This window comes from Oncorhynchus clarkii, chromosome 2 (assembly GCF_045791955.1).
Source record: "Oncorhynchus clarkii lewisi isolate Uvic-CL-2024 chromosome 2, UVic_Ocla_1.0, whole genome shotgun sequence".
Lineage (NCBI taxonomy): Eukaryota > Metazoa > Chordata > Actinopteri > Salmoniformes > Salmonidae > Oncorhynchus > Oncorhynchus clarkii.
The window spans coordinates 91,444,598-91,461,928 of NC_092148.1; the positions used below are offsets into that span (position 1 = coordinate 91,444,598).

At 41.2% G+C, this 17,331-nt stretch overlaps 2 protein-coding genes across 3 annotated transcripts in view; one reads left to right on the forward strand and one right to left on the reverse strand.

Annotated features, from left to right (window-relative positions):
• Positions 1–17,331, forward strand: part of LOC139376285 (uncharacterized) — a 1,125,987-nt gene that overhangs the window by 3,860 nt on the left and 1,104,796 nt on the right. The window lies entirely within an intron of this gene.
• On the reverse strand, positions 6,361–13,320 carry LOC139376344 (protein mono-ADP-ribosyltransferase PARP16-like). 2 transcript variants are annotated; one of them, XM_071118774.1, is made up of 7 exons: positions 13,184–13,303; positions 12,288–12,487; positions 10,227–10,364; positions 9,922–10,128; positions 9,475–9,646; positions 9,106–9,250; positions 6,361–8,190 (listed from the first exon to the last, which is right to left on the reverse strand). In XM_071118774.1, exons 2-7 carry the CDS (start codon positions 12,477–12,479, stop codon positions 8,055–8,057), a joined length of 990 nt encoding a protein of 329 aa, XP_070974875.1. In that variant the 5' UTR covers positions 12,480–12,487; positions 13,184–13,303; the 3' UTR covers positions 6,361–8,054. The 2 variants fall into 2 exon arrangements, with proteins under 2 accessions (XP_070974875.1, XP_070974884.1); XM_071118783.1 differs by having other exon boundaries at positions 6,370–8,190; positions 9,488–9,646; positions 13,184–13,320.

The window sequence follows — 17,331 nt, forward strand, 5'->3', positions numbered from 1 at the left end:
GTTTACAAGTCCTTAACCAACAATGCAGTTTTAAGAAAGTACCTACAAAAAGAGTATGAGATAACAATAACAAATAATTAAAGCGCAGCAGTAAATGACAACAGCAGGGCTATATACAGGGTATTACGGTACAGAGTCAATGTGGAGGCTATATACAGGGTATTACGGTACAGAGTCAATGTGGAGGCTATATACAGGGTATTACGGTACAGAGTCAATGTGGAGGTTATATACAGGGTATTACGGTACAGAGTCAATGTGGAGGCTATATACAGGGTATTACGGTACAGAGTCAATGTGGAGGCTATATACAGGGTATTACGGTACAGAGTCAATGTGGAGGCTATATACAGGGTATTACGGTACAGAGTCAATGTGGAGGCTATATACAGGGTATTACGGTACAGAGTCAATGTGGAGGTTATATACAGGGTATTACGGTACAGAGTCAATGTGGAGGCTATATACAGGGTATTACGGTACAGAGTCAATGTGGAGGCTATATACAGGGTATTACGGTACAGAGTCAATGTGGAGGCTATATACAGGGTATTACGGTACAGAGTCAATGTGGAGGCTATATACAGTGGTACCGGTACAGAGTCAATGTGGAGGCTATATACAGGGTGTTACGGTACAGAGTCAATGTGGAGGCTATATACAGGGTATTACGGTACAGAGTCAATGTGGAGGCTATATACAGGGTATTACGGTACAGAGTCAATGTGGAGGCTATATACAGTGGTACCGGTACAGAGCCAATGTGGAGGCTATATACAGGGTATTACGGTACAGAGTCAATGTGGAGGCTATATACAGGGTATTACGGTACAGAGTCAATGTGGAGGCTATATACAGGGTATTACGGTACAGAGTCAATGTGGAGGCTATATACAGGGTATTACGGTACAGAGTCAATGTGGAGGCTATATACAGGGTATTACGGTACAGAGTCAATGTGGAGGCTATATACAGGGTATTACGGTACAGAGTCAATGTGGAGGCTATATACAGGGTATTACGGTACAGAGTCAATGTGGAGGCTATATACAGGGTATTACGGTACAGAGTCAACGTGGAGGTTATATACAGGGTGTTACGGTACAGAGTCAATGTGCGGGGGCACCAGTGTCGAGATAATTGAGGTAATATATGGGAAGGCTCTTTCAGCATGAATACCCCCGTGCACAAAGCGAGGTCCATGCAGAAATGGTTAGTCGATCAGTGTGTTTAGAACTTGACTGCACAGAGACCTGACCTCAATCCCATCGAAAGCCTTCGGGATGAATTGGAATGCTGACTGCGTGCCTAATCGCCCAACATCAGTGCCCGATCTCACTAATGCTCTTGTGGCTGAATGGAATCAAGTCCCCCTGCAGCAATGTACCAACATCTAGTGGAAAGCCTTCCCAGAAGAGTTGAGGCTGTTATAGCAGCAATGTTCCAACATCTAGTGGAAAGTCTTCCCAGAAGAGTGGAGGCTGTTATAACAGCAATGTTCCAACATCTAGTGGAAAGCCTTCCCAGAAGAGTGGAGGCTGTTATAGCAGCAAAGGGGGGACCAACTGCATATTAAATGCCCATGATTTTAGAATGAGATGTTCGACAAGCAGGTGTCCACATACACTACATTACCAAAAGTATGTTGAATGACAAATATTTAAGGCTGACAGTCTACACATACAGTGCCTTGCGAAAGTATTCGGCCCCCTTGAACTTTGCGACCTTTTGCCACATTTCAGGCTTCAAACATAAAGATATAAAACTGTATTTTTTTGTGAAGAATCAACAACAAGTGAGACACATGCTCTCTTGCGCTTTTAACGGACCTCTGAGACTATCACAGTGCAGGTGCATTTATATGGAGACTTGATTACACACAGGTGGATTGTATTTATCATCATTAGTCATTTAGGTCAACATTGGATCATTCAGAGATCCTCACTGAACTTCTGGAGAGAGTTTGCTGCACTGAAAGTAAAGGGGCTGAATAATTTTGCACGCCCAATTTTTCAGTTTTTGATTTGTTAAAAAAGTTTGAAATATCCAATAAATGTCGTTCCACAAGTATAAATTAAATATTTGTTTTACTCAAAGGATGGCTATTGGCATTCTGAAATATAATAGTACATTGTTATGTAAAGACTATAGTTCTCCAAATGTCAGTTCGGTGCTCATCACATATTACACTTGGGAATATATTGATCCTTGACATCATATAGTATTTCTCAGGAGAAAATGTCCAAATAAGTCAAGGAGTTTAGGACCAGTTGAGAAAAGCATCATTGAGATGAACATGTTAGATAAATTCAGGACTCGGTTTGCATGGTCACATAGTCTACAAATATTTTTTTAGGGGGGGTGAATTCCTAAATTCCGTGTTTAAAGATTGATTACTTCTAGTTGTAAGGAGGGTAATATCGCCCTGAACATTCTTCCCCCTACATTATTTACATTTTCTAGGAAAATAATACAAAATGTTACGATAAAGTAATTTAAGGCTAGGAAGTATTGAAGCCACACAAGTCAATGTGTGAACAGAGGCCCATATACTGCTGAAATGAATATGATGTAACCATAGTCTTAACTGTTTGTGTATTTTAATGGAGGAATGATGGCGCTGAAAATAATCTGTTATGTAGCATTTCAATAAATAGCCGTAGGGTCAAGTAGTAAACACGGCGCTGACCATTTCATCCTGGGCCTATGTTCACAAAACGTCTGAGTAGATACGCTGATCTAGAATCAGATGCCCCCCCCCCTTCTTATTCATTATGATCAGAAAAAGACTAAACTGATCCTAGAGCAGCACTGCTATACTGAGAAACCCAGTATAATCGCTTCCACTGAGTTGAAGCAACAATCACTCTAGGTCTCCTTGGCATAACTTTGCACGGCTTGTATCAAGTGAGGTGAGAAACAGACCAAATGTATTTAGGAAAGAAGGTTGTACTGGGTTATTATCACTTGTTTTTCTTTTTCACAGCACATTTTCAGGATTGGTAATGGAAATATAAACAATATTAAAGATTAAAGTTGTCTTATTTTATCCACCTAATTTAATAAAATCACTGTTTTAAGAATATTTTTTTAATGCATTTTAGAATTTGGATCATTTTGGCTTAACAAATGAAGTATTTTAATGTTATTTATGGGTTGATCTGCTAATTGCGCCCAGAGCATAATGGGGAAGAGTGGTGAACGAGTTACCGACTAACAACCTTAACGTCAAAAGAAATAACTACCTTCAACAAACAGTCTCCATTGGGGGAATTAATCTCGTTCATCAGACGAGTTGAATCAATGAATCAATGTACACCGTGACATGAATCTTTAATTTTGTGAATAAACAAATGGCATTTTGTAGATTATAAAGTGTCTTTACATGTCCATATAGTGGAACAAAATGACTGCTCTATGCTACTCTATTAACCTCAAGCTAATGGCAGGTACATGTGTAAAGTGAATGACACTGTAATTATCTCTCAATTGCTATTATACGCAAACAAGTTTGTCCGTGCAAATAATTTTCTAAAAGTTTGATCTTTTTTTTTTAAAAGTCTAATGGCATACATCAATATCCAATCCATTTTTAGCACTTGCTTCATTGTAATTGATGATTGACCAATATGGCTGAGGGTAAGGCGTGAACAGGTGAAGACGGAACAATCATCAAATCCCCTCCAAATTAAGCAGTGTCCTCTGAGAGTCTGCTACACCTGCAACGTGGTACTCTCCTCTGAGACAGTCTGCTACACCTGCAACGTGGTACTCTCCTCTGAGACAGTCTGCTACACCTGCAACGTGGTACTCTCCTCTGAGACAGTCTGCTACACCTGCAACGTGGTACTCTCCTCTGAGACAGTCTGCTACACCTGCAACGTGGTACTCTCCTCTGAGACAGTCTGCTACACCTGCAACGTGGTACTCTCCTCTGAGACAGTCTGCTACACCTGCAACGTGGTACTCTCCTCTGAGACAGTCTGCTACACCTACATAACAGAACCAGTAGAAAGTGAGAATAAAGCCTGGTCCAACAATGGGCTGGTTGTTCTCTGAACATCCTTCTGATGCCTGGTTAATATTTGTAAAAAAAAAAGTAAAAGTGAAGACATAGTTCCTCAAGAAAAAAAAAAGATTCACAAGCACTGGTGGTAATCATAGTACAGTAAAACAATGTCTTGTCTTCATTCGGTCAATCCACAGACATCTTGGATATCTCAGTTACAATCACATTGCTTCTAAAACTTCACACGAGATACAACTAAGATGATAAAAATCAAGAGGATGTAGGCTGCTTCTCCATTCAATTAGAATTCTAAAAGGTTATTAGTACGACAGAGATAAATCAGATAAAAGCACAGTTTTGCAGGCCGCAGCCTGTCTGAAAGCACAACAACTATTATCCACTTTTATGTTTGGATGTTCAGGGCAACATTCCAACTTTGCAGCTGTTATTTTCCAGATGGAATACAAGAGAAATTATACTTATAAAAGGTTGAAAATAGATTAAAAGAATGCTATCAAATTGACAGATAACAATGCAAGTCACTTTTTGGCAGCTATTAACTCTCTTCTGGAAACAACTAATGTTCTAATGCAAATGTTTTAATGAATCTGGTTCGAGAAGGATATTTCTTGATTAAAATATCCGTTAAGAATTGGAATTGTTTAACGTCATAAAATGCTAAAACTACAAATTGCATTTTGCAAACTGACCATTTGCTAAATGTTTTCAGTTTGTAAGTAAAATATAGATATTTGATATTTTTGTACTACAAATTTCCATATACTATGACTCAAAAAACATGTTTATTTACGTAATTCCATCCTTACTGACTAAACTAGTTTTTTTCCCCCTTCAATCCATGGAGAAAATGCATGCAACAACATTTTAACATGGAAACAGCTGTTCTATCGTTCAGCCTACAGTAGCAGCCAATGTGTGGTGTTCAGTGTAAAGCCTACATTCTGAGACTATTGGAGAAAAAAACCCCACAAAAAACATGCAGGGCTTAAAACATGAAACTGTTTATCAACTTGTCCTTCAGACAAGAATGTGACTGAAAATGTTGTGTTTGATGGAATAAACCACTTTACAAAAGAAAATTGATTATTATTATTCTCATAACATTATTACAGATAATCTAATTAGCTTATTCAAGCCCGGCTCAAAATACAACACTGCCCCTGTAAGAAAATAAAGAATAAATTCTTTACCTTACTTGTAAAAAATAAAAAAATAAAAAAAAAAAAAAAAAAGAGGACTAGAAATGTACATGATTTGTGCTCTTATAAGAAGCAATTCACTCCCCTATTGCTGACTACAAATGATCTATAACTGGGCTAATAACTAACTAACTAGCAAAGAATATGAACAAAATGTGCACACGTGGCTACATGCAGCTTTCGCTTTGGATCTCAAAACAAGAGCATCTACTCCTGACCACAGCTGTAAACACAGTGCAGTTCAAAGTAAATAGCACAGATCCATATATGGCAATGGTATATTTGCATATAGGCCTACTCCAGCTCTGATTGGTTATGCCGCACCGGTCTGTGTAGAGTAAGGGCTGAGTCATGCGGCAGTCTAAGGGCTACTGCGCGCCCGCACGCAGATTAGAGGGAACATTGCTTATGAGTCCCTGAGGCAAATGTGCTCCTTGTGAGGAGAGGGACCGAATTTCATGGCTTTAGGTCAAACAGGGTGAGGGGCATGACCTTTTAAAGTCAGCATTTTCAATCTCTTGTTATAGCGCCACCGTCTAGCCAATCAGTGTAATTTTGTAAAATGCCGAATCTTTATGGCAAGATGTGTCATTCATCCAAGTTTCGTCTTAATCGTCCCAGTGCTGTCTGAGATATTGTGACTAACATAAGTAACATACAGAGACAGATCTGCAGTCCCCTCCCCGATTTCATCGTGTGGGTCAATAACCATGTGGAAACAGCCTTAGGTTGTTATAACCATAGTAGTGATAATAACCATGTGGAAACAGCCTTAGGGTGTTATAACCATAGTAGTGATAATAACCATGTGGAAACAGCCTTAGGGTGTTATAACCATAGTAGTGGTAATAACCATGTGGAGGGTGTTATAACCAGTGGTGGTAATAACCATGTGGAAACAGCCTTGGGGTGTTATAACCATAGTAGTGATAATAACCATGTGGAAACAGCCTTGGGGTGTTATAACCATAGTAGTGATAAAAACCATGTGGAAACAGCCTTAGGGTGTTATAACCAGTGTTGGTAATAACCACGTGGAAACAGCCTTAAGGTGTTATAACCAGTGGTGGTAATCAGAGGTCGACCGATTATGATTTTTAAACGCAGATACTGATTATTGGAGGACCAAAAAAGTCGATACCGATTAATCGGCTGATTTGTATTTATTTATAATAATGACAATTACAACAATACTGAATGAACAATTATTTTAACTTAATACATCAATAAAATCAATTTAGCCTCAAATAAATAATGAAACATGTTCAATTTGGTTTAAATAATGCAAAAACAAAGTGTTGGAGAATTAAAAGTGCAATAGCTAATGTTTCAGTTCCTTGCACAGAACAAGAGAACATATGAAAGCTGGTGGTTCCTTGTAACATGAGTCTTCAATATTCCCAGGTAAGAAGTTTTAGGTTGTAGTTATTATAGGACTATTTCTCTCTATACCATTTGTATTTCATTAACCTTTGACTATTGGATGTTCTTATAGGCAGTTTAGTATTGCCAGTGTAACAGTATAGCTTCCGTCCCTCTCTTCGCCCCTACCTGGGCTCGAACCAGGAACACAACGACAACAGCCACCCTCGAGGCAGCATTACAGAGCAAGGGGAACAACTAATAGAAAGCTCAGAGCGAGTGACGTTTGAAAAGCTATTAGCACGCGCTAACTAGCTAGCCATTTCACTTCGGTTACACCAGCCTCGTCTCGGGAGTTGATAGGCTTGAAGTCATAAACAGCGCAATGCTTGACTCACAACGAAGAGCTGCTGGCAAAACGCACGAAAGTGCTGTTTGAATTAATGTTTACGCACCTGCTTCTGCCTACCACCGCTCAGTCAGATACCTAGCTACTTGATGCTCAGTCAGATTATATGCAACGCAGGACACGCTAGATAATATCTAGTAATATCATCAACCATGTGTAGTTAACTAGTGATTATGATTGATTGGTTTTTTAAAGTTACATTTAATGCTAGCTAGCAACTTACCTTGGCTTACTGCATTCGTGTAAAAGGCAGGCTGCTCGTGGAGTGCAACAAGAGGCAGGTCATTATTGCGTTGGTCTAGTTAACTGTAAGGTTGCAAGAATGGATCCCCCGAGCTGACAAGGTGAAAATCTGTCGTTCTGCCCCCTGGACGAGGCAGTTAACCCACCGTTCCTAGGCCGTCATTGAAAATAAGATTGTGTTATTAACTGACTTGCCTAGTTAAATAAAGGTGTAAAAAAATAATAATTAAAACAAAATTGGTGTCCAAAAATACCGATTTACGATTGTTAGGAAAACTTGAAATCGGCCATTCCGATTAATCGGTCGACCTCGTGGTAATAACCATGTATAATGTACATACAAAGAGGTGGAAGACAGGAAAGAGGTTAAAGGGAAATAGTGTATAATATGGATGTCCTATTTGCCCATCTGTCTGATTGTCTCTCTGTCTGTGTCTCTCTCTGTTATGGAAGGCACTATGAATGACAAGAATGGTCCATGTATATATGAACTATTCCTTCTCATAAGAAACGGTTTGAATATTCAGATGGTGAAACTTGACACACTGCTCTTCCCAAGTCCTTAACGTCAGCCCTAAGGATGGAAAAGAGAAACGATTTCCCCAGGAAACACTGGGGTATAAAGCCTATAGAGAGCCTCAGGCTGGACCAACCGGGGCTGCAGTAGGAAAGCACCAGAGACTCGTGTGATAGCAACGGAAGACCATGTCCTGTGATTAGTGAGGTCCGGTGATTTCATTGTGACGTCACCAGAAGAGTGTGGTCCTGCGATTGTGAGGTCACCGGACGAGACCGTCTTGCGATTGTGACGTCACCGGAAAAGCCTGTTCCAGAAGGAGAGGAATGCGGTGGAGTTGAAGGCACCGATGAAGATGAGTAGCAGCAGATAGAGACTCATCATAATGGCAAAGTGATGTCTGACCAGCCATGACCTGCCCCGGGAATGTCTGGAAACACATCAGAAAAATCACATTACAATCAAGTCACACAAGTTATCATCTCTAAAATCTCAACAGAAGTCAAATGGTCCTATCCGAGAGAAAATCTGAAGCAGTGACAGAATTGTTTATCAGTTCTACTAATGTACTGGCAACTCACCACAACACCAATAGAGGGCAGCAAAGATAATACAACTATCACCATACTGTTTACAGCCTAAGCCTTCACAGGTCCGTTCCCAAATGGACCTGGGGCTTTCCCATCCGGATCCCATATGCATTCGATTTATTATTTGACGCTGCTGGTCATCTATTAACTTTTTAACATCTTGGCCATGTACCGTTTTTATAAGCTCCACCCGGCACAGCCAAAAGAGGACTGGCCACCCCTGAGAGCCTGGTTCCTCTCCAGGTTTCTTCCTAAGTTCTGGCCTTTCTGGGGAGTTTTTCCTAGCCACCGTGCTTCTACACCTGCATTGCTTGCCGTTTGGGGTTTTAGGCTGGGTTTCTGTACAGCACTTTGAGATATCAGCTTGATTGATTTCTTAAATATAGAAACCCATTCCAAATGGACCCGAGGACCTAGTTGGAAACATACCCGGGCCGAGCCGAGTTAGGGAAGCTGCAGCCGTCTTCTCGGAGAGTCCACTAGCAGGTACTACTAACCTGGACAGGTGTCTTCTCTGAGAGTCCACTAGCAGGTACTAACCTGGACAGGTGTCTTCTCTGAGAGTACACTAGCAGGTACTAACCTGGACAGGTGTCTTCTCTGAGAGTCCACTAGCAGGTACTAACCTGGACAGGTGTCTTCTCTGAGAGTACACTAGCAGGTACTAACCTGGACAGGTGTCTTCTCTGAGAGTCCACTAGCAGGTACTAACCTGGACAGGTGTCTTCTCTGAGAGTACACTAGCAGGTACTAACCTGGACAGGTGTCTTCTCTGAGAGTACACTAGCAGGTATTTGACTCGGAGCAGCTGATTGTTGGTGACCACAAAGTACTTCTGAGGGACCTCTCCTCCTTCACTGTTCCTGGCTCTGGAGCGCTGACGGTCAATGGTCTCCGAGTCTGAAACCGGTTTAGGGAAATTATTACTGACATTTACTGGACTTTGAGAGGCAGCCATCGTTGACATGATATTGTTGCACGGTCCACTCATTTGTTATGAGGTCGATGTTGTGCAAGAGGCAAACACCAAGAGAACTGACGTGTGTTTAGAGGGGACTAGAGGAGACTCAGGGTGCCTAAGTAAATAAAGAGTGTTGTGTAAACGTTCTGGACAAAGCTCTGACCTTTCCTCTTCACCTGGCACTTAACGTCTGGGTGGTCGATGACCTCACACACGGCGACACAGCTTAGCAACGGTCCCAGGAGACTGTCATGCCAACCGTTGCCATGGGGACTGTAGAGGACCGCCATGCTGAGGTCACTGGTGAGGTAGGTGCCCTCTCCGAACAACGACGTCTGTCAAGAAATCCCCCCCCCCCCCAAAAAAAAAAAACCAAGTCTGTCAGAAATGCAACTTCATCCATGCAAGTCCATTCCTTTTGTGTAGCTAATATTGGCTTTTGTCTAAACATAACAATTATCTGTGAAATGATTCATCAACCAACCAAAAAACATCATCAATCTGAAAATATATACTCAAGCAGGGCTACTGGGAACCCCGAAAGAAATAAGGATCATTACAGTCATCACAGGACTGGTGAAGCTGCCATTGTACTGTCACATTAACTGACCTTGTTGAGGTGGCAGTGTAGTCCGTTGTGGATGATAGAATGGAAGTTCTCCAGTCGGCTGCCATGGAATGCGTAGAAGAGGTCGCGTCCCGCCCGTGTCTTCTCAAACTTAGCGTTCATCTGGTCGCAGTACTCCAGCTCAAACAGGAAGTCTGGAACAGGCGTGGAGATCCCCTCACTCTCAGTCAGGTTACACAGCTTGGCATACTATTGGAGGGCAGAGAGGAGGGCAGTGGAAAGGACATCTGTCAAGTGCAGTGTGTATCCTGCACACTTCTTTTCTTTTGAGATATTATTGCCTTTACCTCATCTTTCTGTAGTGTTTTCACAGCGAAGCTCTTGGAGGAGAGAACCCAGTGTGTGAGGGCCAGATGATGGTCAGCTTCACCAGGTCTCAGTCTCACCAGCTCCCTCACACCAGGCAAACTGCTGACATCTGACAGCTGGAAGGAACACAAGAGCAGTGTCATGTTCATTAGGCACCAAACGTAGAAAAACTGACTGAAACAGAGGCACTAACTGGACTTATGAAATAAGAATTGCTACATTTAATTTTTCACTGCAAAAGGTTCTAAAACAATTTCTGTTGTATGCCCTAATGAACACGACCCAGACAATAACCAGTAGACTCAGCTACAGTGCCTTGCGAAAGTATTCGGCCCCCTTGAACTTTGCGACCTTTTGCCACATTTCAGGCTTCAAACAAAGACACAATCATGAAGTGGAACGACATTTATTGGATATTTCAAACTTTTTTAACAAATCAAAAACTGAAAAATTGGGCGTGCAAAATTATTCAGCCCCCTTAAGTTAATACTTTGTAGCGCCACCTTTTGCTGCGATTACAGCTGTAAGTCGCTTGGGGTATGTCTCTATCAGTTTTGCACATCGAGAGACTGACATTTTTTCCCTTTCCTCCTTGCAAAACAGCTCGAGCTCAGTGAGGTTGGATGGAGAGCATTTGTGAACAGCAGTTTTCAGTTCTTTCCACAGATTCTCGATTGGATTCAGGTCTGGACTTTGACTTGGCCATTCTAACACCTGGATATGTTTATTTTTGAACCATTCCATTGTAGATTTTGCTTTATGTTTTGGATCATTGTCTTGTTGGAAGACAAATCTCCGTCCCAGTCTCAGGTCTTTTGCAGACTCCATCAGGTTCTCTTCCAGAATGGTCCTGTATTTGGCTCCATCCATCTTCCCATCAATTTTAACCATCTTCCCTGTCCCTGCTGAAGAAAAGCAGGCCCAAACCATGATGCTGCCACCACCATGTTTGACAGTGGGGATGGTGTGTTCAGGGTGATGAGCTGTGTTGCTTTTACGCCAAACATAACGTTTTGCATTGTTGCCAAAAAGTTCAATTTTGGTTTCATCTGACCAGAGCACCTTCTTCCACATGTTTGGTGTGTCTCCCAGGTGGCTTGTGGCAAACTTTAAACAACACCTTTTAGGGATATCTTTAAGAAATGGCTTTCTTCTTGCCACTCTTCCATAAAGGCCAGATTTGTGCAATATACAACTGATTGTTGTCCTATGGACAGAGTTTTCCACCTCAACTGTAGATCTCTGCAGTTCATCCAGAGTGATCATGGGCCTCTTGGCTGCATCTCTGATCAGTCTTCTCCTTGTATGAGCTGAAAGTTTAGAGGGACGGCCAGGTCTTGGTAGATTTGCAGTGGTCTGATACTCCTTCCATTTCAATATTATCGCTTGCACAGATGTTTAAAGCTTGGGAAATCTTTTTGTATCCAAATCCGGCTTTAAACTTCTTCACAACAGTATCTCGGACCTGCCTGGTGTGTTCCTTGTTCTTCATGATGCTCTCTGCGCTTTTAACGGACCTCTGAGACTATCACAGTGCAGGTGCATTTATACGGATACTTGATTACACACAGGTGGATTGTATTTATCATCATTAGTCATTTAGGCCAACATTGGATCATTCAGAGATCCTCACTGAACTTCTGGAGAGAGTTTGCTGCACTGAAAGTAAAGGGGCTGAATAATTTTGCACGCCCAATTTTTCAGTTTTTGATTTGTTAAAAAAGTTTGAAATATCCAATAAAATGTTGTTCCACTTCATGATTGTGTCCCACTTGTTGTTGATTCTTCACAAAAAAATACAGTTTTATATCTTTATGTTTGAAGCCTGAAATGTGGCAAAAGGTCGCAAAGTTCAAGGGGGCCGAATACTTTCGCAAGGCACTGTATAACACAGAACAGGTGTAGGACAGGTGCACAGTGATGGTGAATAATATGCTTGACTTTTAGGCAGAGAGCCTGTACCTGAAGGTTTGAATTATAAGTCAAGCCTTAACACTAATATTTTCCATATCAAAGATTTGTCCTGTCCAATTCCTCACCAGCTCATCAAACTCCTTGGTGTCTCTGTCTCTGATGTATCTGGGGGGATAGGGTCTGAGAACTGAGTCCCGCTTGTAGTTCTGAGCAGCTGCCACAAACAGGCTGCATCTCAGATCAGCGGCTACTGGGTCCCTGTGAAGACAGGAACACACCAGCTCTCTGACTGCATCCGGTGGGAGTGGTGGCTGCATTCCCAACACTGTAGACACAGGAGATAAGAGACATTGTGTTTCAGGTCTTAGGCATGGGACACAACATCATAGACAGATATTAATATACCTGAATAAACAGGTTATTGATTGAGAGAACAGTGCTACTTACTGTATGAAACCATTCAAAATGTGCCTGTATCCTTCTAATCAGAAATGATTCAGAAAAGGATTATTGACCTAGTTGTCTTAACTTATTATAATAAAAGTATTTGGTGGTAAAGGTTGAGTGCAAATAGCATGAAAACTTTCACGCCAGCCACAGGCTATAGTTAGTTAGCTAGTGATGTTTACATAGTTGTGCCCACATATGTCAACAAAAGCTGTTAGTTCATTAAGACAATGTTAAACAATCAATACGCTTCGTTTGAAGAGACAACATTTTACTTTACAAACGTATCTTAGGCTTTCCCTTAAAACCCCTTGGGTCAGTCAAAAACTAAATAACAAAGAGTGAAGACGAAAGCTAACTAAAGCTAGCTAACTAGATGAAGCTAGGTAGCTAGATGAATAGCTACCGTTAGCTTAGCACAAGTTAATTAGCATATCCGACGGACAGCAACAACAATAAAAAATCTGCCTCAAAAAACAATACCAAACCATATGTGTATATACACTTGTCAACTAACAAGTAATAACTATACTTTCCAGGAAAATTAAAAACACTGAGTACTAGAAAAACATACCTGACTGAGACACAAGTAGCCAAGCTAGCTAGGTTGTGACTAGCCGTCACATAGATACTTTTAAAGGAGATGGGAAACTCCATTGGACTCGTATTAACGCCCACTGTACGTTGTCAATGTGCCACGCGGTGGATTCTGGGTAAGAAATTCTCTCCTTCAATGGGAGTCAATTGGGCGCCAAGCAAAACCCATTATTAGCACGAATTGCGTAAAAAAAGAAGCTAAACATTGCAACAACAAAAAAATACAACATTTAAGATACTAACTTGTCCTCTGTAATGTCTTTTTGACTTTGAAATCGTCACAAAACGTACTTCCGAATAAAATAGGCAAGTTTCTCGACTCATACTCTTTAAAAAATATATTTTTTTATTATAGATGTATTTTATTCATAATACAAAAAGCAACTTACATTGCTACATCAAACATGTCAAGCAAACACAACACAGGTATTAACAATGATCAAACACAAAAAAAAAATATAAATACAAATAAAATACAAAAAATAAACAATTTACATGCAATTATATTCACTCTGGAAATATCTTATTATAATGATTAGTGAAGATGTTATTCTTGTTGTTATTCACTAGGGTTAGTGTTCTAATAAGATAATTAAACTCAATCAGAAAAAATGGTAATTTTGGAATTTTTGTTTGTGTAGAAAGTATTTGGCAACAAGAATTAAAACATTAACAATCATTTGTGGTTTTGTTATCATTGCAATTGTAACATATTATATATTTTATGTTAAAATTGTAAGCAGTGTTCATAATGGTAAATAAGTACTTTGCAAGGTTTTCCCAAAATTCTGACACAAATTTACATTCAAAGAATAAGGGAGACAGATTCTGCTTTTTCACAGAAAACGCAGATATCATCAATATCCACAAATTTGGAAATCATAGAATTACTCTTTGACTTTTAGAATGGATTGCAACATGACAACGTGAACGCGATTGATCGACAGCCTGCTGGGCGGAGCGTTATACTGCATGTTTTTGCATTCCATTTCCGCTGGAATTCGTATCTCCTGCTTTTCTATTATCTCTGGCCGTACTTCCTCTAGTCAGAACCAGTGGCAGTAGCTAACCGATTCCAATAGTGTGTAACTGCAGCCCATAATTCGGGGCGTTTCTGCACTCTTTTGAATGTGGGTCAAAAGGGAAATAAAAGTATTATCTGAGTTTTTTCACTCCCGCCTGCCCTCAGTCGTTTACATACCTGCGGGAAAACAGTGCACGACAGGGGGATAAAGACACTGTCTACCGGTCGCCCCCCCGCTTCCCGCAAGCACAGCAGACGGGAGGCTGGGGCAACACCATGTGATAACTACCTAGCTAGCGACATCGCTTGTTAGACCGTGTCCCCCCGTGTCCCCCCCCCCCCCCCCCCGCTTCCTGCCGGTTGTGTACGGGAGAAAAACGTGCCCGATAGGAGTGCCAAGGACCCCTGCTGGGACCCTTTATATAGATAGCCCTGCTATTGTTATTTGCGCTTTTTTACAAAACATTTGATTTGTATTTTATGAAGAAAATAATAATTAGGAGTTTGTTTCTTTACATGGTGTGATGGCTGATACTATCAAAATATATATTACACTTTTGTTAAGACGAATATGTTTTGGGGAACAGTTGATTGCCTCATCTTACAAGAATCACTGAGCATTAAAACAGCAACATTTTCTTTCAGTCTCATGGCAAATGTGTAAAATAGCATGAAATTAGCTACTAAACTACATTTTTCTCCCTCTGCCCCATGGCACAAAAAAAAGCACACCAAAAAATAATGTATTTTTATTTTGGGTTGGGGGAGTGTAAATACCAATGGAAAAGTACCCTACAACAAAGTGCAAGGCAGCACAGGCACTAGGCTCTGAGGATAGCCCACTTTACTGTTGAGTCTGAGGCACAGTCCCTAGCTGTAGACTAGCTCAGTGGTAATGCAGAGTGGCATCTATCAGATCTGTAGGGGTTAATGACAAGGAATTACTGAACTGCAAATGGGTAGGTAGGCTCGAGTTGAGTGGTTAATCACGCAGAGGTGGTATTTTAGCTTTGACTGTTGGAACAGTCCCACGGTGTATTTTACAGGAAATGTGTCTCTGTTTTTGCATGGGCTGTTTCTTGAGATAGAGAGAGATTGTTGATATATATGATTGTTGATATTATCCATATTGAAATCATTCCATTTCCAAAGTATTATTTGGCAATATGTACATTGTTACGTCGTGACAATCAAGTAATTGAAATATAATTGAGAGAGAGGGAGAGGTCGCAGTTGTAAATGAGAACTTGTTCTCAACTAGCCTACCTGGTTAAGTAAAGGTGTTCTCAACTAGCCTACCTGGTTAAATAAAGGTAAAATAAAAAATATATAACAGAGTGGATGTCAGTTTATTGTGTGATCTGCTCAGAGGTCCAGATCTTTATGGTGGAATTGAGGACCATTCTTGCATCTGCAGGAACCCCTCTTTACATTTATATTGGTGACTTTTTTTACGCAGCCACTATTGGTGTCCTGGCTAGCTTCCTGTGTTGCTTCCTGTCGGCGGTTGGCATCCAACGTGTTATGGTCCGTGATGCGAATTTAGCAATTTTGTTGCTAGATTTAGCAACTTTTCAGACTAGCCTGGCAAAAAAAAATCCAAACAGCACCTAGCAACAAATTGAGCTACTTTCAAAAATGTATTTGGAACTTTTAGCTACTTTTGAAAAGTGACTCAAACGCTAATATGCACGCATTTCCCGCAAAATGATACAGAAAACTATTTTCTGTCACACTCAGTCACAACACACGTGCCTGGCTGCAAACGTGCATTGTGAGTGACGTCAGCAGCAGGTGCTCAGCTCGTGCACAGGCAGCAGCAGACCAGCAGCAATTTCAGCAAATTGCAAATCATTGTTGGCTGACTGCAGCAGCAGTAGTAGTACGAGTTGGACAAGCCAAACCCAATGAATATAGTTGGTCACGAATGTTTGATCTTGAGCAGAACTTACAACATAATTCAACATGTCTCAATCAAATTGGAAAGAAAATAGTGGAATTCTGTACCTGAACAAATGTCAAATCATATTTTTTGCCGAGATGGCCAGTCAATTTGAGTAACGTTATTACATATTCTACGTAATGACGCAGTTTTACGTTATCACGCAATGACATCACAACATCTTTTAGCAACTTTTAGCAACAAATCAGCCTGCCTCTAGCAACTTACCCTGAAAATTTGCTGGCAACACTGGTGATGGTGCATTATCGCCAATGCAATCCCTCGTCCACTTACCCTCACCAGTAGGCAGTGGCTGCGTTTCAAACTCATCCAAGACACACCCTCGTCCACTTACCCTCACCAGTGGCTGCGTTTCAAACTCATCCAAGACACACCCTAGTCCACTTACCCTCCCCAGTAGGCAGTGGCTGCGTTTCAAACTCATCCAAGACACACCCTCGTCCACTTACCTTATGCCCTTGGGGGGGAATCCTGGTGGCCATATTTGTCTTCGATCCAAATGATTAGCCAAGCAAGGGAAGTTTGCAACATAAGCACCTCAGCCCTCATTTTTAATGGGAGTTTGCGAGTGTACAATTATGTTTACTTCGGGGCCTGAAACGTCCCATAATTCAGTCTGTGTGTTTACTACATCACTTCCTCACAGCTTTGATAAATCAAATCAAATGTATTTATAAAGCCCTTCTTACATCAGCTGATGTCTCAAAGTGCTGTACAGAAACCCAGCCTAAAACCCCAAACAATGCAGGTGTAGAAGCACGGTGGCTAGGAAAAACTCCCTAGAAAGGCCAAAACCTAGGAAGAAACCTAGAGTGGAACCAGGCTATGAGGGATGGCCAGTCCTCTTCTGGCTGTGCCGGGTGGAGATTATAACAGTACATGGCCAAGATGTTCAAATGTTCATAAATGACCAGCATGGTCCAATAATAATAAGGCAGAACAGTTGAAACTGGAGCACGGCTGACAACAAGGAGTCATCATGCGAGGTAGTCCTGAGGCATGGTCCTAGGGCTCAGGTCCTCAGAGAGAGAGAGAGAGAGAGAGAGAGAGAGAGAGAGAGAGAGAGAGAGAGAGAGAGAGAGAGAGAGAGAGAGAGAGAGAGAGAGAGAGAGAGAGAGAGAGAGAGAGAGAGAGAGAG

Coding starts and splice junctions, on each gene's coding strand:
- LOC139376344 (XM_071118774.1), bottom strand. CDS start 12,479: ATGCAGCCACCACTCCCACCGGATGCAGTCAGAGAGCTGGTGTGTTCC. Junction 10,129..10,226: donor AAACACTACAGAAAGATGAG/GTAAAGGCAATA, acceptor GCCCTCCAATAG/TATGCCAAGCTGTGTAACCT. Junction 9,647..9,921: donor TACACTGCCACCTCAACAAG/GTCAGTTAATGT, acceptor ATTTCTTGACAG/ACGTCGTTGTTCGGAGAGGG.